This window comes from Morus notabilis, unplaced genomic scaffold, assembly GCF_000414095.1.
Source record: "Morus notabilis unplaced genomic scaffold, ASM41409v2 Scaffold83, whole genome shotgun sequence".
Classification (NCBI taxonomy): Eukaryota; Viridiplantae; Streptophyta; class Magnoliopsida; order Rosales; family Moraceae; genus Morus; species Morus notabilis.
This window is the reverse complement of record NW_010360797.1, coordinates 107,270-130,550: the sequence shown is the minus strand read 5'-3', so window position 1 is coordinate 130,550 and position 23,281 is coordinate 107,270. Positions and strand designations below refer to the sequence as shown.

Genomic DNA, 23,281 nt, shown 5'->3' with positions numbered 1-23,281 from the left:
TATTATATTATATTAAATAAATATATTATATAACCATAACGTGTGTAATACACTATAATAGATAATAATATTAGAATTATAAAATTATATTAATATTTAATTATTATATTATTATTAATATAATGAACATAATTATATTAATATTATATAATATGATTATAATATAATATTCTGATAAAATAATTATATTAGAATTATTTGTATAATTGTGATATTATTTATAATATATTGTAATATTAGTATATATTATATTATAAGATATAATTATGTTATAATATATTATATATATTATTATAGAATATTAAATAAATATATTATAATTTATAACTATATTATAAATTAATTATTATATTATTATAACTATGTTATATTATAATATTTTTATTGTATATTATATTATATTACATATTATAAGATATAACTACTATATAATATATGTTAATTATCTTATAATATTAAAAGGTAATTATGAAAAAAAAAACAAATAAAATAACTTGGAATGCCTATTTCCCCATGTAAGGAATGAATTATGAATCATCCAAAATGGGTGAATGACCATTCAGTTTGAATGACTATTCATTTCTTATAAATCTAATCAAACATCAAACTTGAATTCCATTCCATTCCATTCATTTCCTTTCCACCTAACCGAACACACCCTTAGAGTCTTCACAAGGCCAATAATGTCACACAATAAGCAACAATTAATGTACCAAATTAGTAAACAAGATCATTCATATCTTTCTTTCCTTCCAAATTTTTAATCTGTTATATAGAACACTAGTTTATCATGCATCCTCTGAATTTATCAGTAAAATCTGTTAAAAGACCGAGAACAAGAAAAATAAATCTCTAACACCAAACTAATCCTTACAAATTACATGAGAAGAGGACATTATTTACAGTAGCGATCAGCCTTCTTCTTCACACGGTCGTCAAGAGCATCCTCCACGGGCTTCACTTTGTATTTGGGATCATAACTGAATTTCTTGGCCTCTACCGGAAACAGTTCCTCGTACTGCATGCGCTTTGCAGCATCAATAGTGTACGCTTCACCAGGCCCACCTGAATCATTTCCACTTGCAGAAGCTTCGACACCCTGTGGCTCAGTGCCAACGTCGTTTTGGGGATCATCCTTAAGCTGTTTCTTCTTCTTTTTCTTACTCTTGCTGATGGATTTGCTGCTTGTGGCTAGACCTCCGCCCTTGAAGGCTAGTCTATTTCCTTTCACTTTCTCATAAGGATCAGACATTATCGCAAGTAGGGCGTGCACCTGGTGCTGTGCAATAACAATTTAATCTCATTATCATGTTGTTGTAATGGTAGAATAACAATTATCCAGGGAGACGAGAAAAAGTACAACAACAAAAAGAAACAATTTTGTTAAGGTAATCCTACCCTCATGTCAAGTTATTGTACCTATATACTTTCATTGCTAACTAGGTTATTCTATTGGCAGAAGAAAATTAACAAACATAATGATAATGATAATGATGATAATAATAACAATAATTTTCTCTCTTTAAATTTTCTTTTAACTCCATGTCCTTGTGACTGATGGATTTTCAACACAATTTTTGTCTCCTATTAAGAAAACAAAAAGTCAAAACAATAACCAACTGGGCATCCTTCGCCAAGCACATAGCTTTGATCACAATTTAAAATTCCAGGAAACCTGTGGTTAAGGCCTAATCTTTGCCAGCAACTTAGCTCCAAGAAACTGATAAAGACTTTTACATGAAACAGAGAATTGAACGAAGTAGAACTTTATTGATGAAGTAATTGAAAGATTACAAAGAAAACCCTAACAGTGGTGGTATTCGAGGGACCACCAGTTCTCCCAAAGTTTCCCCAATTTCCCACAAATCAGTCATTACCCCTGCATTTGCAACTAAACCTCTTATTTATACTACTAACCCACTCTAACTGCTAACCGAATCCTAACGAACTACAAACTCCCTTAACCAACTAACTTGAATCCTAACGGAAACTCAAGCGATCTCAATATCCCAATGACAAGGATTACCTCAAAATACTTAAAAACGACTACAAGACCTGAACTTTCAAAAGTGTCCAATTCTGTCTAAATGTTGGACATATCAGGACAAGTGAGTGCCTTGTGCAGTTGTTTTAAAAAGGAATTGCTGTCCTGAGGGCCCAAAAATTATTATTTATCTCAGAATAGCCCTTGAACTTCAAATGCGGAAACCCATACACAGATGACAGAATTGGGAAAACTTATCTCCATGAGCAGTAAAATTAAAAACAAGTTCCACAATGTATCAAAAAATAATAATAATAATAAATATATAAATAAATAATAAATAAAAACAAGTTTCCCCAAATTTCATTAATAAAAAAAAATCCCAATTCATAAAATCTATATGGTATGGTTCTCAAAAGTTTTCCCAACCTCAATAAGAACTGCAAATTCCATAAAGCATTAACGAACTCAACCTCAATATTCAAAATCCCAATTAACAATTGGAAAATTTGCAAAATGCATTATAACAGTAATCATATTAATATGGTAAACTAAGATGAAAAGTTTAGAAAAGAAAATTCGGACATCAAGTTTTTCATCAGCCAAGCAAAGTTTAACTCGCAAGAAATCAAGAAATTGTTTTAAAACGAAACCAACCCAACAACACAAAGACAAATTGACTTAATCGAAACAAGAAAGCAAAGAAAAACGAAAAAGTGAAAGAAAAAGACTCACCAAAAGAGCGGGAGAACGAGGAAGTGGACTGGCAAAATTCTGAGAAAGTTCGAATCCCTAATCAGATTGAAACCCAACAAGAAATTTGGGAATAGGGAAAATAGACGCTTGCGCGACGATGCGTTATGGCATTACTCTTTTGCCTCTGTTTGGCAACGTACTTTTCTAGAACTTGCCGATTTTAGCATCCTGTAACAGCGAGGGACAAAATTGTCCTAGTATTTCATCATACGAATGAGCCCCACATTTTAACACATATTTCACCTTAGTATTAACTCAAATTAAAGTTACCAAATTAACCTTTTCTCAGAACTAAGAGCTTATTCTTTTGCCCTTTTTGAGTTAGGTGATTTGAATGTAAATTTTGAGTTGAGTTTGAGTTATAATTTGAGTTTGTGTTTGATTATATAATAAGACTTGAGTTGTGAATAGTAAAGAGAGAAAAAAATATTTTTTCCTTATTTAAATTTATTTAATTTTATATAATTTAAAATATCACATTATCAATTTAACTACATACATAATTTAAATTGAGAGCCATTTATAAAAATTTTCCAAAACAAAAAACCTTCTAAACAATAATTAAACAAAAAAAAAAACCTTCACGCACCAACCCATTCTTCCCAGACAAAAAAAAAAAAAAAAAAAAGAAGCCTTCACTACATACATAATTTAAATTGAGGGTCTCGAGAGCTTGGGAAGGAGAAAATGGGTCACCGGCGAAGGCGTGGGATCGGAGGTTTATGGACTTGGTGGTGGTGGGGATGTGAGAGAGAGCTCGGGAATGGAGGAGTTTAGAGAGAGAAAATGTTGACGATGATATTGATGGTGATGAGATAGAGAGGAGAGACAACTCAAGTTGATGGGAGAGGGGTAAACTTGAGAATGGGTGGTTGACTCGAATAAATTTTCAAGTGTTGGTTTGAGCGAGCTAAGAACGAACGCAAATTACGCCCAAGTTATTCACTTGAGTACAGATAATTTGAGTGAGTTAAGGCAACAGAACAGGCCCTAAGATATACCAAATCAACCTTTTGTCAGAACTCGAGTTAATCACTAATTAAGCATATCTAGCTTAAGGTCAATTTTGTCTTTTTAAAGTTGTGTGAAGCGCCCAAAAAAACTCTTCTGATTACTCGTTTTTGACCTTGCTTCTTTGAACAATGTCCTTTTGTCAATTAAATATTATAAATATATTAAGAAAAACATTCTATTTATAGGGAAAAATAAAACCAAGACAAAAAAATCGAACTTGATTGCCATCTAGCAAATATTTGTGGTGGCGAAAGGAAAATTGATCAGAAACACGAATCCAAATATGGATTAGCACTATCGATAAGCCCGATAAACTCGTTTTATTCAACTGAATCAATTCCTTAAAAATCGTGATATCGTATGTTTTAGTAAGGAATTAAATTACCTTAAGGGACGGTTTAAAATAATTCAAAATTCTTTATCCATCAAATTGTATAATAATTTATGGAACAACTATTTTTTAACGCCCCAAGTGATCATAGACAGATCTTTTCTTTTCTTTTTTTTTTTATTTTTTTTATTTTAAAGATGGCTAATCAAAACATATCCTCAAGAGACTATAGGGAATGGTTTGAGGTTAATAAGTTGATTAATGTCAATTTTCCCTTTGTAGATCACAAAAGGCATAAATGAATTGCATCCAACTACAAAGATCTAGTACTTATCATTTATTTTCTTTAATACTTACCATATATTCGCTGAAATAATTTTCAATTAGTAGAAGTACATGAGATTATTTACGCACTACTACAAATAGTACATTAGACGACGTTTTCTAGAAAATCGACGCTTAATTAAATATATTTTCTAGAAAAATGTCATTTAATGTGCTTAAAAAATGCGGAAATAATCATTTATATTGGAATTAAACTCACATCTAATATTGGTCTTTTCTGATGATCTATAAATTTATTTCACGTTGATAGGTTAAGGTAAATACATTTTACAAGATCGAAACTCTATCAAATTCTCTTAAAGTTTGTTGACTTAAGCACCAGAGTGCCGTCTGTTAGTATGCCACTGTTGTTCTCTGTTTTACTTATCTTTTTGAAGGATTCTTGGTGTTCTACATAGTATTTTTATTGACAATTTTATATTTGGAACCAAAAAGTATAAAAATAATATATTTAAAATGTTATTTTGATATGTGTTTTAAGGCATAATGATATTTAAAATGCTCTATCTATTTTTTTCCATAATCATTAAATTTTGAAATTTATAAAAGTATACTTTTAATTTAAAAAAATTAAAAAGTCAATACTATCATAATTGAATGAAAATGTAGATGCATCAAACCAATAACAATCAAATGTCAATATTTGTCACTAAGTACTATAGTATATATAAAAATTTAACATCAATAACACTATAGCATTGAGAGTGATTTTCCTACTCAAATATTAAAATTTAGCATTGACACACTAATTTGGATTTTATTCGAGATTCTCTCAACTAATTTACTAAAATAATAATTCTCCCCTTTTCATTTTGAATTTGTTTTTTTATTCTTTTTGTGGAATTTTTTTTTATTTTTTAAGAAAAAGACCTTTCAAATTTTTGTTTTATGCTTTGTTAGAGTCTTAAATTAATGTGTGTGTGTAAATATGTATTATAATGTTTGTTAGGGGTGCATTTAATTGAAAAAATAAATAAATCTTTCGATTATATTGGAGTTAAACTCTACAACCTACTGGTCTTCTTTCATGGTTTATAAATTCCTCTCATTTAAGAGGTCAAGGTACATACTTTTTTACAAGATCAAAACTCTTATCAAATTCTCTTAAGATTGTTGACATAAGAATCAAGTGCCACCTGTCAATACGGCACTGTGCCGTTTGTTTTACTTGTCTTTTTTTGCAGGCATCCTGGTGTTCTACGTGGGTAGAACGCTCTTGGTCAAATTGCTCTTTTGATGCAAGATATTACAAGGTAAAGGTTGTTTTTGGTGTCGGAAAAACTACTTTATTGTAGCGTTGTAGCCTTTCTTATAGTCAAACACTTACACGTGGCTAAAGCTATAAAACAGATCAAGAAATCATTTGAGGTAGGTATTTGCTCTTGCAAACTTGCTAGTCATTTTGTATGTTAAATATATATGTGACTTTTATCTAACTAAGACGGGATAATGGCTTGTGTTTGCACGGTTTTCCAAACATCGGCCTCCAGAGGGTTGATCAGCTACTTTTTGGGTGTCCTGCAAAAGTACTAACACTTACACTATGTTTGATATGAATGAAAAATGAAAGGAAAAAAAATGTTGGAGGAATTTTATGATGGAAATTGATAAATTAACTTGTTTGGTAGAAAGAAAATTGGGAAGGAAAAAAAAATTAAAAAGAAATTATAATGGGTGGGTCCCACCATATTTAATCTCTCCAAAAGTGGGAGGATTTTAGAAAGGAAAATAAATCTTTCACTACTTTGCTTCTTGTTTCGTTCTCTCTCTTTTTTTTTTTTTTTTTTTTACAATTTGCTCTTCCATTTTTTTTTTTTTTTTGCTTTTGTTTGTCTAATATCTTGTATGTTAATTAATCTCTCACTGCCTTGCTTCTTCTTGTTTCATTCTCTCTCTCTCTTTTTTTTTTTTTTTTTTTACAATTTGCTCGTCCATTTTTTTTTTTTTGTCTAATATCAATGTTGTATGTTAATGACTTGCTCTTGAAGATGATGTACAACAATGAAGACTGAAATCATATGGTTTATAAGTTTAGTAGTCACACCAGTTTATAGCCTTTTTAGTAAATATATCTATATGGTACTTAGTTGATCGCACATAGTTTTTGTTAATACTTGATTGCAGGTGAATATTGAGAAATATATATGACCATACAAACTAATACTTTTGTGGAAAATTTCGCTTACTTTACAATAGTGGATGCATTGTATATTAGTCATTTTTTTGTTGTATTTGAACCTTCGACAAGTTGTTGTATTTAAACTGTAGCTAGCTACTCTTTTGTTGTATTTAAACGTTAAAAAAATAAATGATGCATTAATGCTATATAAGTTAAACTATGTTTTTGTACCTTTATATATGTATATGTGTGTATAATATAGATGGAATATATGTTCAAGTTACATGAATTTTTTGAGTTAATTTGATGTTGAATATTGTATTATTTATACTTTTATTAGAAAAGAATATTAATAAAAAATATTTAGGCAAAAAAATAATTACACCAATAATAATTTTTCCATCTCCTTAGTTTCACTTCCAATACCAAACAAGAGAAGGTAGATTCATTTTCTTTCCTTCCTATCATACCAAACAAGTCAAGGGAAAATCAAAACCTTTTCTATCCTTCTAATTTTCTATGCATTATAGTTTTTCTTTCCCTCCTATTTTCTTTCCTTCTTACCAAACAGAGAAGTTAGATAAATATTCAGACTAAAATAGAATGATAGAAGAATAATTTAGAAAATTGCTTGAGGGCTATGAATGCATCGCATTTTATTTGTACGGTGGTGTTATGACGCGTCACCGATCATTACCTGATTAGAATTTTTTTAAGATATTCCTTACTTTAGAAGGTCACAAGAACTTGTCCAGTCCGGAATATGTCCCTTTCAATTCCGTTATTTATTTTACACGTATTGCACTCTTAGTGGTCGTATTATTCTTGGAAAAGGAGAATGTGCGCCCTTGTTTTGGGGACGATCTTTCCTTCTCGCGCGTGTCGTTCATGTCTTTTCCTCAAACCCAGTACTTTTTGATGCGTCAGAGTTCTTTAGCGACATTGGTCTTGGCCTGTGATCGAGGTCGTTATTGATCTGATACCTCAAGCAAGGTCTGTCACGAGCATCCCTTTCTAACTGGGCTTACTCTTGATGTTAATTTTAATACAGTCATTAACAGGTGAGGTGATCCTACGATAGGAGTGGAAAATCTCCCCAACATCTTGTTACATTTTTTTGGTTCTTTGTTACCTTATTATTGGCTATATAATTTTTAAATTAATATTAACTTAAGGTTGAAGATAATAGCTAGGCTAGCAATATAAATCTAAGATTGAAAGCACCGCGACAAAGTGACTTTCCTATACGCGTTAAAATACATTCTAGCCTTTTATTATTGAGTCCATTTATTTTAAAGATCTAAATATAACTAGCAGTTATAGTTCCCTGTTTCCTCCATAAAAGGAAGATTTCCAAATCCATTTCTTCCTTATTGTACATCTCAATATTGCTCATTTTCCTTGAACATTCAGGTTAGTTACTTTGTCACCTTATGTTTGGAAATTAGAACTCAATAATATAATTATTAGGAGTCTTTTGTAGCTTATCATACGACTGTTTCTGAGTTTCAGAGATCTGAAGATTCGAAAGATGAAGGTTTTTACATATTTTCTTATTTCCAACCAATATTCGATGTTTTATACAATTTTGATTGTTGATCTGAACTAATACAACTCAGAATTAATCCTAACATTCCCTTATAAAATTTACCTTCTATAGAGACTTTATTAGTATACATGAACCAAAATTTTTATGAATGAACAGATTTTTACTTGTGTAGTAGTCTAATTCTGGATTTTGGTTTGTGTGGACACGAGAGTTGCAGGAACGATAACTGTGGTTCCGATGGGTGATGATCGACATTGTCATTCGAATGGACAATGCAAAAGTAGATGCAAAGAGACGTTTAAATCAGTAGTTTAAGGAGTATGTCTGAAATGCATAGACAAAAATGGGGCCTCTACCAATGCCAAGTTACGTGACCATTAAAAACCTTCCATATATTTATGTATTTATAAATATATGTGTGTGTGTGCATTTATGTATGTTATATGCATGTATTTATTTGGCTAATTATGATCATTTCATAGCTCTAAATGCAAATAACAGTAGCTTCTATATGAAGAATATTAAACACGTGTACTGGTAAATATAATACTAATTGGCAAGGTTGAGCTGGAGAGTAAGGTAAACAAGCTGTTTCATTTGAGCAATATTCATTTTCAGATGTAGCTTAATGACCAAGGAGTCACAATCAGATTAGCCAATTTTTTCCTTATCAACATTTTTATAATTTTGCTCTGGATGAAAAGTTCTTATTTTATTAAAAAAAATAATAATGAAGGAGCTAAGCTCAGTTGTCTAAAATAAATAAATAAAAAATAAGGTTTTCACTTAATTGCATAGATGGTGTGGTTTTAATTGTTACTCCACTATTTACTCATTGGTGAGCCAATTTTTTCCATATGAACATTTTTATAATTTTGCTCTGGATGAAAAGTTCTTATCTTATTGAAATAAAAAAAAAAAAAAAAAAAAAAAACCGAAGGAGCTAAGGTCTGTTGTCTAAAAAATAAGGCTTTCGCTTAATTGCATAGATGGTGTGATTTTAATTGTTCTTCTAATATTTATCCATAGTGAGTATCATTGTTTTAACCGCAAGATATTAATCTAATAGTTGTAATTAATTCTGTAATTGACAAAAAAAATTATGAAAATTAATAAGATTATATTCTTATCAAGTCACATTATCAAATCTATATATTTAATGGATAATTATTAATAAAAACATAACCCTTAAAAACTTGTCCTCTCACACACATATATATGCAACTTCTTCTTGCATGATATAATATTTATTATTTAACTTGTTCCTGATCTACAGGTAAAGAACTACTCTGGACCTGTACCCGAGCTTACAAGATTGGAAAAGTTGCGTTGGACAAGGGGGAACAAGCCAAAAACTAAAGATCATAAACATGTGTAATCTCTTTTTTTTTTTTTTTTTTCCCTCTAAATCTTTAGCTTTTCGCAAAAGAGAACTTCAGCTAACCTTTGGGTATTCCTGGAACGGCAAACATGAATGAAATAAACCATTCTAGCAATCAACAGGCCTTGTGATTGATTAGATGAGAGTCGAATTGCTTTGGGTATTCACAATATTCAGAATGGGCAATGTAAGGTATGCAGTATGCTTTTACTAACTTAAGCACAAGAGCCCACTGGTGTATAGTTATTATTTGTTTTATAGAGTTCTTGATGTTGACCGAGTTGTTCATATGTGTTCTTGATCAAAGGTTTGTTTCATATCAATTCTAAGGTCTAAAATGCGTTTTTGGTGCTGGGCATAATTTTGCACCGATATTTTGAAACTAGGAGTGCCTTGCGTGACTATTAACAAAAACTCTTATTGGCATTTAAACGGAAATTCGTTCACATGTACTTGTTTGTTTTTGAATTTTTACTACTCCCTTGTAATGGCAAGCGACAAGGCTTCTAGTGGAAACAATTACCACCTTGCACAAATGAAGGTGTTCTAAGCAATCGGCGAGGAAGCGATAACCAGTCTGCTCCTCGTTCCCAAACCCATGATAGGCTTTAACCTTGGGTGGAGAACCTAACAGCAGTCGTTACTGAACTTATATCAACCATCAATTCAGTAAACGGCCAAGAATCCCCCCCCCAGCTAACTCTCCAAGGGTGGGAGGCAAGAAAATTGACGGTAGGAAAGAATTGAGTTAAAAAGAAAACAAAATGGACCTACTCGGCTAGAACGAGCACCATCAAGCATATATCCGGACCTCCCACTTATGGAGTGAAAGTAGATGTACTAAGATGGCACGGACAAGAACCTCGATCGTCTTGAGGATGGAGGAGATCCTAGAGGAAAGCTTTGATGAAGTGTACTCATGCTCACAAGACCATGCCACTCCCTATTTTAGGTTAGTTAAATATCCTCATCAAAATGCGCGGAGCAAGATGGCCGAGCACAAACCCTTAGACCTGAGTGGTTGAACAGACCAAAGAAGACTCTGATCTTTATGTAATTTTATCCGTCGCATTATCTAATCCATGGAACAACTACCTTTTACCGCCTCCTATGGTCAAAGAAGACCGATCCTTTTCACATGTCATGGCTATTCAAACATCCTCAAAATACCATCGGAATCGTTTAATATCCTTCAAGAATGTATCATTCCGCAGAAAACTATCACATAAACTAGTAAACAAGAAGCAAAAAGGAAACTTCCATTGTGTGTTATTTATGCACAAGAGAAATAATGATACACATATCTCAACAGTTCTTTGGCAGGAAAACAACTTCATGCGAGATCATCCAGTCTAATAATGCATTCAGAAGTATATCTCCTTTTTGGAAGGAGACAATTTCCCGCTCTCTCTCCATCTCTGCATTGCGTGCTTTGTTTGCATCCTATCCTTCAAAGTTAAATTCATCAAAATCAGTAGCAAAGTTATCAAAATCATATGGAAAATTGGACTGCAGATGAGTGACATGCACGCTGCTGAAATTCACCCGCCCAAAATCAACGAGTTTTTAGAATGGCGTACATATGTATCAAATCAGATCCAACGTGCAATTTCACTATCAATTATGAAATTAATTCGAAAGTGGATTGTTAATAATGGTTAATGTTGACGGTGAAATTTAGTCAACTCAAAATTAAACCTCTTTGAGAACACTCGCAAACGTCTCTCACGAATTAATCAAGAAAATAAATGCAGAAAAACAGAGGACATAAGTTTATAGTGGTTCGGCATAAATTTTTTGCCTACGTCCACTTGTGGATGCACTAATCTTATCATAGTAACAATCTCTCTTGTAGTAAAATAGTGCGTAAAAAACTAAATGGAGAAGGCAGGCTCTATTTATATGCCTTTCACAAATCAGAGACCTCATCTCCACTCGCGTGGGGATCATCCCCTTATCCCTAAATCTCAGGATTTGACAGCACGTTTGAACGAGCGAATCGGGACAATTACCCTTATCGGTTATCTGATTTTCAAATTCGAATCTGGACAGTTGTTGTAGCTTATCTCTTCCTGAGATGGCAAGATTTAATTTGAATATGACCAGGCTGCTCTCTCGACGTCATGAACTTCACGGCTTAGGCGGAGTTCTCGACGCATATCCTCCTCATGCATGAACTCTCGTCATCTTGAGGGCATTTTACGTATAACCGTTTCTTCGACGTCAGCGACCAACTCTCGACTAAGAACGTCTCAGCGCTTGGCAGTCAAAGGAGCGGTCGATTGCTCGACCGTGGTGCAACAATTACCCCCTAGCCTGGAATACTGTGTTGTGATGTTTCAGGCTATAAAGCGTCGAGAGTATTATGTGGCAATTTCTTCGCCTGCAGGTTATGGCGGCTACCTGTCGGTACAGTACCGTCATTGCAGCGAGTTTCTCGGGTAGTGGAGCAGTCTTTGTCGATCATGTCAGCAGTCGCGTCTCCCATCCCCTGATGACACGTGGTAGTCGAGGGGAAAGTAGCATTCGTTGGATCAGATTTCATCTCTCCTGCTCTTTTCTCAGCCGTTAGATTGCGTCTCTTCATATTCACCGTTGGATGGGGTCGGTTCAAATTCCATGGTCGAGATTCGAAGTCCTTTGGGCTTCCCTGAGACTTCTAGGTTTCCATTCTTCGAGTATATATACTCCTCGAACGGTTCATGGACATTTATTTGCAAAACACGTCGTTACTCTGCCGGATTTTCTCCAGATCATCCCCTTCTCCGACTTCGACTTCCGTGCACGTTCGTCGTACATCGTTCTTCTCCTCAATCTTCAGGCTCTCAGTCCATTTCTCAAGAGCTAATAAGTTGTTTTGGTTTTTTTTTTTTTACTTCTGATAGTGTGATTTTGAACTTATCCCTGCAAAAAAAATAACATTTTAAAGAAAAGAATATAACCGTAAAATGAACTTACTCGGTTGTTGCTCAAGAATCTGGGTTGAACCTTTGTGGTAGCACCTGTTTGGGTTTAGTCGTTCACATTGGGGTTCTCGGACTCATTTCTGGATTTTGGAGACCCTTACACGAGTTTTTCCTCATTTCTGGGTTTTAAGCCCATTTCTGGGTTTTTTGGTATGAATCTGGTATTGTCAATACCAGACTTTTGGATCATTTTGATCCAAACTCGCTTTTGTCTCCTTCTCTTTGTTTCTGACCTCTCTACCATTAGGCCCTAACTTGACCCCCTTTTGTTTATTTCCAGAATATGCTGTCAAAACAGGATAGAGGTCGAGAGGTCTCCACCTCTAGGGTCAGAAAGGACCCTGAGGAAGCTGGGACGTTGAGCACGGCGTCGATCGATAGCGGGGATTCTCTGCTCCGCCAAGTGGAAGAATACGCCGAGGGGTCAATCTTAACCTCTCAGCCAAACGAGCTCATTCTCCTCGATGATGAGGATGACGGTTTATGAGTCGGCCCCTCTGAAGGTCGTGGCTATGGGGTAGCGTCGACAAGTGGTCTCTCGGGGATGGTGATTGATGTTAACCCATCCAAAATAAAGCCCCGAGTTGCCATGAAAGCATTTCGCGACACAAGAATCGACGCTAATAATTTTTATTCAATCATACCTACCCCTAATGATAGAGCTCAAAACCCCCTACTAACCATATGACTATATATACTAGGTCCCTTTCCTTTGGACAAACTGTCCATTTCCATCCATTCGTGAAGGCCCTCTGTAGCCTCCATAGGATCTCTCCTGCACAGTTGTCACCCAATTGTTGGGTGACAATAAACTCCATGATCATTTTGTGGAGAAAAATTTTGAACCTCGACATAACCGTCGAGGAGTTTTTATATTGCTATGCCCTTAGGGGTTCTTCGGGTCAGAGGGGATTTTGTTATTTATGTTCCCACTCTAAATCCAAACCTCCAGTTCCCTCCATCATTATCGAGAAGACTTCCAGTTCCTATGGATGGAAGCCCCAATTCTTTTTTCTCGGCAGCAACTTCAATTCTCACCCGCTCGACGGTGAGCGTCCCTTAGGGACTCAGACAATATTCAGCAAATACTGTAGGTCTTCGCTTTGTTGGATCTTTATAGAATCGTTTCTGTTCGTTGAGCTATCTTTCACATTTTGTTTTTGAATGCAGGTGAAGTTCCTTCTCGACCGAAGCTTTCTTCGACTACTCTAGCACGGGTCAGGCAAATCTTGTCACTCTCTGGCTCCAGCCGTAGCTCTACCGTTCTTAATACACCGGAGAACCGTAGGCTATAGGGTATACTCGTCACTCTTGACCCGCAACGCCAACCAGTCGTCCCCGCTGCAAATATCCTCCAAGGTAACCTAGAGGTGCAATTTGGTTCACCATAGTCGACATATTTAGAATCAAATTCCTTTCTTGTTTTGCAGTCGTGCCATCCACTATGAGGTACATTCTTCCCAGCAAATCGAAGAACAAGGGCAGAGCCTCCAAGTCAGCGTGCCAGCCAAGGACTCAAGTTGCCCTTGCTAGCAATGTCCCTGAAGTCCTCGACCGATCGAGGATTATGATAACTCCACCCTCCAAGAGACAAAGGGTGGATGAGCGCCAAGATTCCCCAGCGGTCGAGGGGTCATCGCAGAGCATTCGGCACCTGGACAAGGGGAAAGGCGTCGAGGTGGCCGCTAGCCTGGTGGTCCCCCCTGCACCTGAGGAGCCCCTTGTGATGCCAAGGTCGAAGATTAACGACCCTCAATTTCAGGTGTCCGATGTGATTGACCACCACCTCAACGAGGCTCTCCGACTTCCTCTTCGCTTCAGCCTTCCCATCCAGACAATCTACACGTACTTCCATGAAGACTCCTAGAACAGGTTGGCGGGGATGGGCCTTCTGGAGCGCCAGCGCATAACTGTGATGCGCCAAGTCTCGGTATGCTTTTGCCTGCTCACCCTTCAACCCATATCTTTAAATGTCTGGACTTCATGTCAACATCCTTACTTTTTTTTTTTATTGTCTAGGCTCTTGAGGTCACACTCCAAAATTATATAGAGCTCGAGACTCTGCTGAAGCAGGATGCCTCGTCCAAGGCTTCTGAGGAGGAACTGACAGCTCTCCCCGCCGCTCGGACTGAACTCGCCAAGAACCTGCAGGTCGAGAAGGCCAAGGTCCAATCCCTTGAGGAGAGGATCGTCGAGGCAACAAGGGAGAGCTTCCAGAAGGGCGTCAATGAAGGGAGCTCAAAAGCGGTCGAGGCGTACCTTTCCTCTCCCAACTTCCAGCAAAAGAAGAGGGAAGCGATTGAGGAGTTTAATGCTTCTGATGAGTTCCGCCGAGCGGTCGACGCTCAATTGGAGACTTTTAAGTCCTCCCTGGAGTTCAAGAACCTAGTCGACCAACAGGTGGAGTTGTTCAAGTCCTCGGCTGATTTTGAAGGTCTCCTCACTCAAAGACTGGAGGCTTACAAAGCCTCCGATGAATTTGAGGATCTCCAGTTGTCCCTGATGAAATCTGCTGGGGACCAGATTCTCAACCATTTCCGGAAGAAACGCCTTGAGGTGGACTTATCATTCCTCGACGAGTCCGATGAGGAGGAGGTAGAGAAGACAGAGGCTAGGCCATCCGGGGACGTCAAGCCACTACCAAAAGCTGAGGATGCCGAGCAGACACCGGGAGATGGGGCAACGCTTTTAGGGCATTTTTTTTTTTATTTTTTTATTTTGGTGATGTAAGGCCATAAAGTCAAGACATTTGAATTTGTCATTTTGTAATGGCCATAAGGCCGAGACTTTTTTTTTTATATATATGTGCCTGACTTCATTTTTTCCTGGTATTTTGCACATGAATGTCGTAGATATGTGATATATATTTTTTTTGCTAAGTATTGTTAAGCCCGGGCTCACCATCTGTGTGGACTTTAGGGTGGCCATAGCCTTGTTGCCCCCTCATAAAAGATAAAGGCCCCGTTCATTTCGCCGATTTGAGTTTTGCTACAGTAAAAAGCTCTCAGAAACAGTCACATCTAACTTTTTTGCTACAGTAAAAAGCTCTCGCACAAGATCACATCTCAACTCGAATTACAAACTCGAATCAGCGAAGTGAACGGGCCCAAAATTTTAACTTGTCTTTGGCGCAACATTGGTCGACGTTTATTGATCGACGTAAATAATCATTTGAACAGAATTGTAGATCTTAAATAAGTAGAATCAAGTCGAACGCAATGTAGTAATTGGTCGTGTATTATTTTACACAATCAAATGAGTAGAGAATTGAATTGGACTTATATTTATGTAGAATTTACAAATCGACTTTTTAGCATGCAAAAAAGCAAAAAGGAAAACAGAGCATAAGAAAAATACTAAATCTAACTCTATGGTCGACCCTTCTCCCCTTTATTGGTAGTAGGTTTTCAGTTGATCTGCATTCTAGGTGTGCTTGATGTTTCGACCATTCAGTTCTGTGAGTCGATTGGATACGACCTCCTTTATTCTGTATGGACCTTCCCAAGTTGGTCCTAGGGCGCTAGAATTATTGGGCTTAGTGTTTGGGGTCACTACTCGCAGGACAAGGTCTCCCACTTTGAATCGCTTTTGCTTGACCTTCTGGTTGTAATATCTAGCAGTCCTTGCGTGATACGCGGCGAGCCTTAACTGTGCGTCTGTGCGCCTTTCTTCCAATAGGTCAAGCTCCAAGCCCATTCGCTCAGTGTTCTTATCCACTTCATACCGTATCACTCGGCTGGTAGGAACAGATATCTCGACCGGAAGGACCACTTCAATCTCGTAGGCCAGAGAAAAGAGTTTCCCCTGTGGTAGTCCTGTTGATCGTCCTGTACGCTCATAAGACCTTTGGCAACTCACCGGCCCATTTTCCTTTATTACTGTCGACCCGTCGCTTTAGTGCCACTTTTATAATCTTATTGACTGTCTCGACCTGTCTGTTGGACTGAAGGTATAATACAGAGGAAAAGTTCTTGTGGATTCTCAACAATTCGTAGAACTGGTTGGTATTGTTATTATTGAATTGTCTCCCATTATCTGACACGAGAGAATGTGGAACACCAAATCGGCAGACTATGTTGTTCCATATGAAATTTGTACATTTTTCCTCTAATATAGTCGTTAGTGGCTTAGCCTCAACTCACTTCGTAAAGTAGTTGACTGGACAATGGCGAATGTATACCCCGCAGGAGTTCTATATAATGGGTCAATTATATCAATTCCTCATTTAGCAAAAGGCCAAGGAGAAACTATCGACGTGAGGTCCTCTGAATGCAATCGAGGGATGGGGGCATACCTCTGGCAGCTCTCGCATTTTTTGGCATACTCGACCGCATCCTTTTTGAGATCTGGCCAGTAGTAACCCTTCCGCATATCCCGTTATGTATCTCAGAGAGTACCTTTTTTCCTTCTTCTTCGTCAAGGCATATGAGCAGGGGCGTCGAGTAACCTCTTCAGTAAAGGATATTGCCTTGAATAGTATATCTCGATGCTTGATACCTCAACTTTTTTGCTTGCCGCCTGTCCTCAGGAAGTTTGCCGTCGACCAAGTACTTGATAATAAGTTCTTCCAGCTCGGTTAACGGTTTATCGGCATGACTTCGAGTTTTCCCTCGATGGCAGGGGCTTTTAGAACTTCTATGGGTACCAGTTTTAACAACTCAGTGTCCTTTGAGATAGCTAGCCTGGCAAGTGCGTCACCATTGCTATTTTCTGTCATCGACACTTGTTGTATGTCATAGGCCGTGAACTTTCCCAAGGCCTCCTTGACCTTCAAGGTAGGCTGCCATTTTTCCGTCCCTGGTCTGATGTTGATATTTCACTTGATTTACAACCAGCTGCGAATCACTGAAGATGTCTAGCCTCCACTTTCAAGTGTTCTGCCAATCGAAGTCCAGCCAATAGTGCTTTATACTCAGCTTCATTATTAGAGGCGGAAAATTCAAACCTGACGACTGAGGTTATTTTGTAGCCCTCCAGGGTATGTAACACCAATCATGCTCCACTGCCATTATCATTGAAGCTCCTGTCAACGTAGAGTTTCCACCTTGGTGGTTCGTCGATGACTTCTACTTCTTCATCTGACAGTCCTGTGAATTCCGCCACAAAATCAGCCAGGGCTTGACCTTTAATGGCAACCCGCGGCTTGTAGTCAATGTCGAACTAGCTGAGCTCTATGGACCATTTAAGAACTCTTCCAGAAGCGTCGGGCTTTTGTAATACCTGCCTGAGAGGATGGTTTGTCAAGACCTGTATGGTATGAGCTTGGAAATAGTGACGCAGCTTTCTTCATGTCACCACTAACGCAAGGGCGAGCTTCTCCATATGCGGATATCTTGTCTCTGCGTCGAGGAGGCACTTGCTAGTGTAGTACACCAGCAGCTGCACCTTCTCTTCGTGGACTAACACCGAACTAACGGCGTGTTCCGAAACTGCTAGATATAGACTTAGCACTTCTCCGGTCACAGGCTAGCAATTGTCGGAACGCGTGTTCGCATTCATCTGTCTATTGAAATGGCTTGCTTTCAAGGTATCAAAGAACGGTATGTACTTATCCGTAGATTTTGAGATAAATTTGTTGAGTGCGACTATACAACCCGTCAGCTTTTGGACATTTTTTGGTTTTCTTGGTGATTTCATGTCGAGGAGGGTTGGCCTCAATTCCTCGACTGCTCACTATAAAACCTAAAAATTTCCCTGATTTGACCCCAAATGCACATTTGAGGGGATTCAGTTTCATTCTATACATCCTTAGGACGTCAAACATCCTCTTGAGGTGCCCCACAGTCTTCGGATTTCTTGTTTTTTGTTAGCATATCGTTGACGTACACCTGCATCATTTTTCCTATCTGATCTGCAAACGTCCTGTTGACCAAACGCTGGTAGGTTGCTCCTGCATTCTGCAGGCCAAAGGGCATGACCTTGTAGCAATGCAGGCCTCTATCAGTGATGAACGCCATGTGCTCCTCGTCCCGGTAAAACATTAGAATCTGGTTGTAGCCAGAATAAGCGTTCATGAAGCATAAGAGCTCGTGCCCCGCTGTGGCGTCGACCAGCTGATCTATCATTGAGAGCGGAAAGCTGTCCTTGGGACAAGCTTTGTTGAGATCGCTGAAATCGACGCACTGGTCACCAATTGTTTGGTTCCCGGCGGCGGCGTTTACTGGATTCATCGGCGCATCCTCTAGCGATGGCATCGAATTCGGCCTTTGATCCCGTTCAACGAGGGCTGTGGCCATTCTTTCTACGGCCACAGCAAGTGTCTCGACCTGCTTTTGAAGCAGGTCAAGGCGATCTGGGGGTTTCCAGTGGTTGGTGGATTCACCCTGTGATTAGGCTGCACTCCCGCCGGTTCCTGGTTGCCGTTGGATGGATTCGTCGGATTCCTCCCTTCAGTAGTAGGATTCTGGCCTTCCAGGCTTTTCTAATTGGCCGTCATACTACGAGTTCTTCTCGGTGGGATGTTCGCTGCTATTGCTGGATTTGATTTCTAGGTCTGGGCCCTCTTTCTAGCTCCAATTGTTGACGGTGAAATTTAGTCAACTCAAAATTAAACCTCTCTGGGAACACTCGCAGATGTCTCTCACGAATTAATCAAGAAAATAAATGCAGAAAAACAGAGGACAAAAGTTTATAATGGTTCGGCAGAAATTCTTTGCCTACGTCCACTTGTGGATGCACTAATCTTATTAGAGTAACAATCTCTCTTGTAGTAAAATAGTGCGTAAAAAACTAAATGGAGGAGGCAAACTCTATTTATAGGCCTTTCACAAATCAGAGACCTCATCTCCACTCGCGCGGGGATCATCCCCTCCCCCTTAAATCTCGTGATTTAACAGTTGTATTACCACGTTTGAACGACCGAATCGGGGCAATTACCCTTATCGGTTATCTGATTTCCAAATTCAAATATGGACAGTTGTTGTAGCTTATCTCTTCCTGAGATGGCGGGATTTAATTTGAATATGACCAGACTGCTCTCTCGACGTTGTGAACTTCACGGCTTAGGCGTAGTTCTCGACGCATATCCTCCTTCTAATCTCTTCCTGAGATGGCGGGATTTAGTTTAAATATGACCAGACAGCTCTCTCGACGTTGTGAACTTCACGGCGTAGGCGGAGTTCTCGACGCATATCCTCCTCCTGCATAAACTTTTGTCCTATGTTTGTCTGCATTTATTTTCTTGATTAATTCATGAGAGACGTCTGCGAGTGTTCCCGGAAAGGTTTAATTTTGAGTTGACTAAATTTCACCGTCAACAGTTAACATAAATAGTATAATCAAAGTCTCAGTCTGTACTCACCTGCCAGTGTACAATAACCGTAACAAAGAAAATCATTAATTAAGTAATTGCCTAATTGGGGTCCTCTGCATTAGTATATTTAGAAGGCAGGGCTCAATTGCAGGATTAGTTCAGAAGCATAACTTTCTTCAGTTTATTGCTTGATTCCCATCATTCATACATCAACTAAAAATCAGGGTAACAATTAGCAATGACGTTTTACATAAGTAAGAAGTATTTTAGCTTATTATCCAAAATTATTGTCCATTCAACACCGGTTCGTTAACAACAGTTGCTTCTCTTTTCGAAGTATAAAATATGCAACATAGGTCAAACAAGTACATATTATTATGCCGAGCCAAAAAATAATAATAATAATAATAATAATAATAATAATTCTTTTAGCTTCCTAATCTGTTTATGAAGATAACTGCAGCATAAATACGTATATATAGCTTAATCCCGGAAGACAGTAGATTAAATTATTGATGACAAAGTGAACATTATGACATTGATCACAAATGACAAAATAGCTGCACGGTAATTTAAGTGGAACTCTTGAAAATACGACTAACCTGCGACAACCAAAACTATGCCTTGGTCAACAACGCAAAATGTTAACCAAGCAGGCGATGAACTATTTGACGTATATAATGTCTTCGTCAGGATCATCACTCTCCCAATCTCCGTCATCTTGAGGTGCATCAGATGATTCAATTTCCTCATCATCTTCAATAACTGCAGTCTTCTTTTCATTCTTTATCTTATCTAAAATTGCAATCACCTGAAAAAGTTAAATTTAACTGGTTAGTATAACTTCAAACCTCGATTGCAGCACATAAAGCTTTTACATGTTACAAACATTCTTCCCCACCAATCAGATTCCTTACAGTATGATAGACAAACCATAATAACAGCCATCATTTTGCAAAATCCTTAAAGATAATAGGGGGCAACCACAGATCAGGTGGAGTAATATACAAGAAAATCAGATGATGCCTACCTCAACCGGAGTCAGTTCTTTAGGAAATTGTACACGACGAAGACAATAGACAATACTGGAAGCTCATGTGAGGCATGTCTTTAGTAGTACACTAAAAACATATTTTTCACACATTCCAGTAATACTATACAAGGTCTACAAATAAAATGGTTGGAGCACTGTTGTAATTTTTACAGCTGAGCATTTTTGCTTCAATGTTATAGGAACCTTAATGCAAAAATAAACAATCTATGAAAAACTCTCTTAAGTTCATACTGTAAATTGTAACCAAAATACAAGGGTGATGGGTCATAAAAACCTTCATAAAAGTTTTTACAAATAATCGCTCATGTCAAGAAAGAGAGAGATGTGGATATAGCTTACCCTGCTACCTCTCTCCAAAGACTCATCTTCTATGAAGCGGATTTCAGGAGTCAACCGCAACTTCATACGCCTTCCCAATTCGCTGCGAACATATTTGGCTTTCGATTTTAACCCAGCAAGGGCAACCTCTTTCCTTCTTTCATCTCCAAAAACAGACACATAAACTTTAACTACCTACAGCATTTAAAAAAAGTGGGGGGAAAATTACAAAACCAGAACATAATAAAGAATGAGTATGAGTGGATTAAAAAATGATCAATGATCAAGAAGTATCTAGAATTTCCACCAACTTTTTTCTTTTCTCTTCCATTTTTTATTTGAAACATCCTTCCGCCTCAAATAATGTAATCAATTTGATTTCACGAATGAAAAGAAACTACGAAAAGTTGACATTCGGGATGACTAAATTGAATCTGAAGAACTATAACTCAAGGCAAAATCAACGTGACTCCATTTTATCTTCTTAGCTTCCTCTAGTCAAAAGAACCTAACTCGATGTTGGGTTTCCTGCATGATCAAGCCTCTTCAAGCATGAAAAGAATTCGGGGTCACCTATGATTTTCAACATTTATAATGTCAAGTATATTACGCTTCACGCAATCAATAAAGCAAGGCCCTCTTTGAAAGATTTCAGAGGTTGGCTATACCAAGTTCGCAAAAATCTCCCGAAAACAACCTAGATAACTTCTCCTAGTCTTTTACTGCACATAATAGTACAATATTTTCTACATATTCAAAAAACTCAGCCCGACTTCTCTAATCTAAGCTCCAAAGATAGAACCACATTTTCATGGTATTATCGAACTATACACAATCCTCAACCAAAATAGAACAGAGTCTTAGTCCTCAACTTTACTTTTCCTCTTCCCCAATCCCCATCAAAATGCCCCAATTAACTCCCCGACTCTTAATTAATTGTTCTACAGCTGCGGATAAATCTATGCAAAAAAATCAAATTCTGCTTAATCCCGTTTCAATTACTTTACTAACAAAGGAGTAACCATTACCGCCCATCAATTCCCACTAGATTTTCAATTATAAAATACACCAAAAAAAGTTCGTTTCATTGACTCTTCCATAGCAATGGCATAACCTAACCTCATGAAACGAACTAAACACAAACCTAATTACATCAAAACCCTCAAATTCTCACCATTACACAAACGGAAAGCAACGAACTCACAGCTAAATTTGACAAAATCAAACCGAAAAGCCGTACCTGCAAGTCGGAGGAGACTTCGACGTCGCTAATGGTGGTGAGAGAAGAGAGGTATCGGTCGGCTCCGAGAGCAGCTTCAGGAAGAATGGCGTACTGCAAGGTCGTGTCGGTGAGGAGCATATCGGAGAGCTCCCTCCTTATCTGCTTCGCCACCATTGCCACTCTCCGCGGCTTCGCCATGCACCTTATCACCGCGCCATGGCTGGCTGGGTGAATCCGGGCAGTTGATCTTAGGGTTCGGAATCGGAAGCTCAGTGAAGATGTTGATGAAACCGATGATGATGATGTCGACGACGGCGCGTGGCGGTGGGATAAGGACGGCGAGAGCGGTGGCCGGTGAAGAACTAAGTTTGGCATTGCTCTCTGTCTGAATTCTTCTTCTTCTTCGTTTGGGCCTTTTTTTTTTTTTTTTTTTTCTGTTTCATCTTCTATTGCTCGGTTCTGAAATAAATCGCGCCATCCTTAGCCGTAGCTTTCTCTGATAGATGTGGGTCCCATGTGTAAATTCGGCACAAGATAAATATATATCCAGTTTTCGACTCCTGAGGGATGGAAGAGAGTTACAAGTACAGTTACGAAAAATTTGTACAAGTTAACCATTTATTTGAGTGGACCTTCTCCGCTGGGAATTTTAATGGTTAGATTTAATTAAAATTATATTAAATTAAAAATATATATATAATAAATAATTTTTAATATAAATTTGATAAAAAAAATTATTAATAATTTATTTTTATCTGATCTTATAAAAAACTCACTTATTTTAGACTTTATTGATTTTCTCAAAAAAAAAAAAAAAAGTGACAATAAACAAACGAGTTTTAACAAAAAAAAAAAAAATAGAGAGAGAAAAGGAAAGCTAGTATGGTTTTCTAGCGCGCAACAAGCCACACAGTAACTTAAGTAACATAGATTGAGTATTTTCTTAGGCGTTTAGTATGGAGTAATTTTTAAGTGTGAATGAAAATTTTT

At 37.4% G+C, this 23,281-nt stretch overlaps 2 protein-coding genes across 4 annotated transcripts; both read right to left on the bottom strand.

The window, feature by feature from the left end:
- Nucleotides 1–757: 757 nt before the first annotated feature.
- LOC21395466 lies at nt 758–2,924 on the bottom strand. 2 transcript variants are annotated; one of them, XM_024165140.1, is made up of 2 exons: nt 2,720–2,924; nt 758–1,279 (listed from the first exon to the last, which is right to left on the bottom strand). In XM_024165140.1, exon 2 carries the CDS (start codon nt 1,250–1,252, stop codon nt 896–898), a length of 357 nt encoding a protein of 118 aa, XP_024020908.1. In that variant the 5' UTR covers nt 1,253–1,279; nt 2,720–2,924; the 3' UTR covers nt 758–895. The 2 variants fall into 2 exon arrangements, with proteins under 2 accessions (XP_024020908.1, XP_024020909.1); XM_024165141.1 differs by having other exon boundaries at nt 758–1,273.
- Nucleotides 2,925–10,643: 7,719 nt separating this feature from the next.
- LOC21395464 (probable ribosome-binding factor A, chloroplastic) lies at nt 10,644–22,876 on the bottom strand. 2 transcript variants are annotated; one of them, XM_010097365.2, is made up of 4 exons: nt 22,310–22,876; nt 21,091–21,264; nt 20,300–20,508; nt 10,644–10,927 (listed from the first exon to the last, which is right to left on the bottom strand). In XM_010097365.2, the coding sequence occupies exons 1-3, from the start codon at nt 22,664–22,666 to the stop codon at nt 20,362–20,364; spliced, it is 678 nt and encodes a 225-aa protein (XP_010095667.1). In that variant the 5' UTR covers nt 22,667–22,876; the 3' UTR covers nt 10,644–10,927; nt 20,300–20,361. The 2 variants fall into 2 exon arrangements, with proteins under 2 accessions (XP_010095667.1, XP_024020900.1); XM_024165132.1 differs by having other exon boundaries at nt 10,644–10,922.
- Between the last annotated feature and the right edge of the window lie 405 nt (nt 22,877–23,281).

Bases quoted from the DNA above. Each gene is read 5' to 3' on its own strand.
- LOC21395466 (XM_024165140.1), bottom strand. From the start codon at position 1,252: ATGTCTGATCCTTATGAGAAAGTGAAAGGAAATAGACTAGCCTTCAAG.
- LOC21395464 (XM_010097365.2), bottom strand. From the start codon at position 22,666: ATGCCAAACTTAGTTCTTCACCGGCCACCGCTCTCGCCGTCCTTATCC. The intron at 21,265-22,309 runs GTACGGCTTTTC...TAAATGCTGTAG, and splicing joins AAGTCTCCTCCGACTTGCAG to GTAGTTAAAGTTTATGTGTC. The intron at 20,509-21,090 runs GTAAGCTATATC...TAACTTTTTCAG, and splicing joins CTTTGGAGAGAGGTAGCAGG to GTGATTGCAATTTTAGATAA.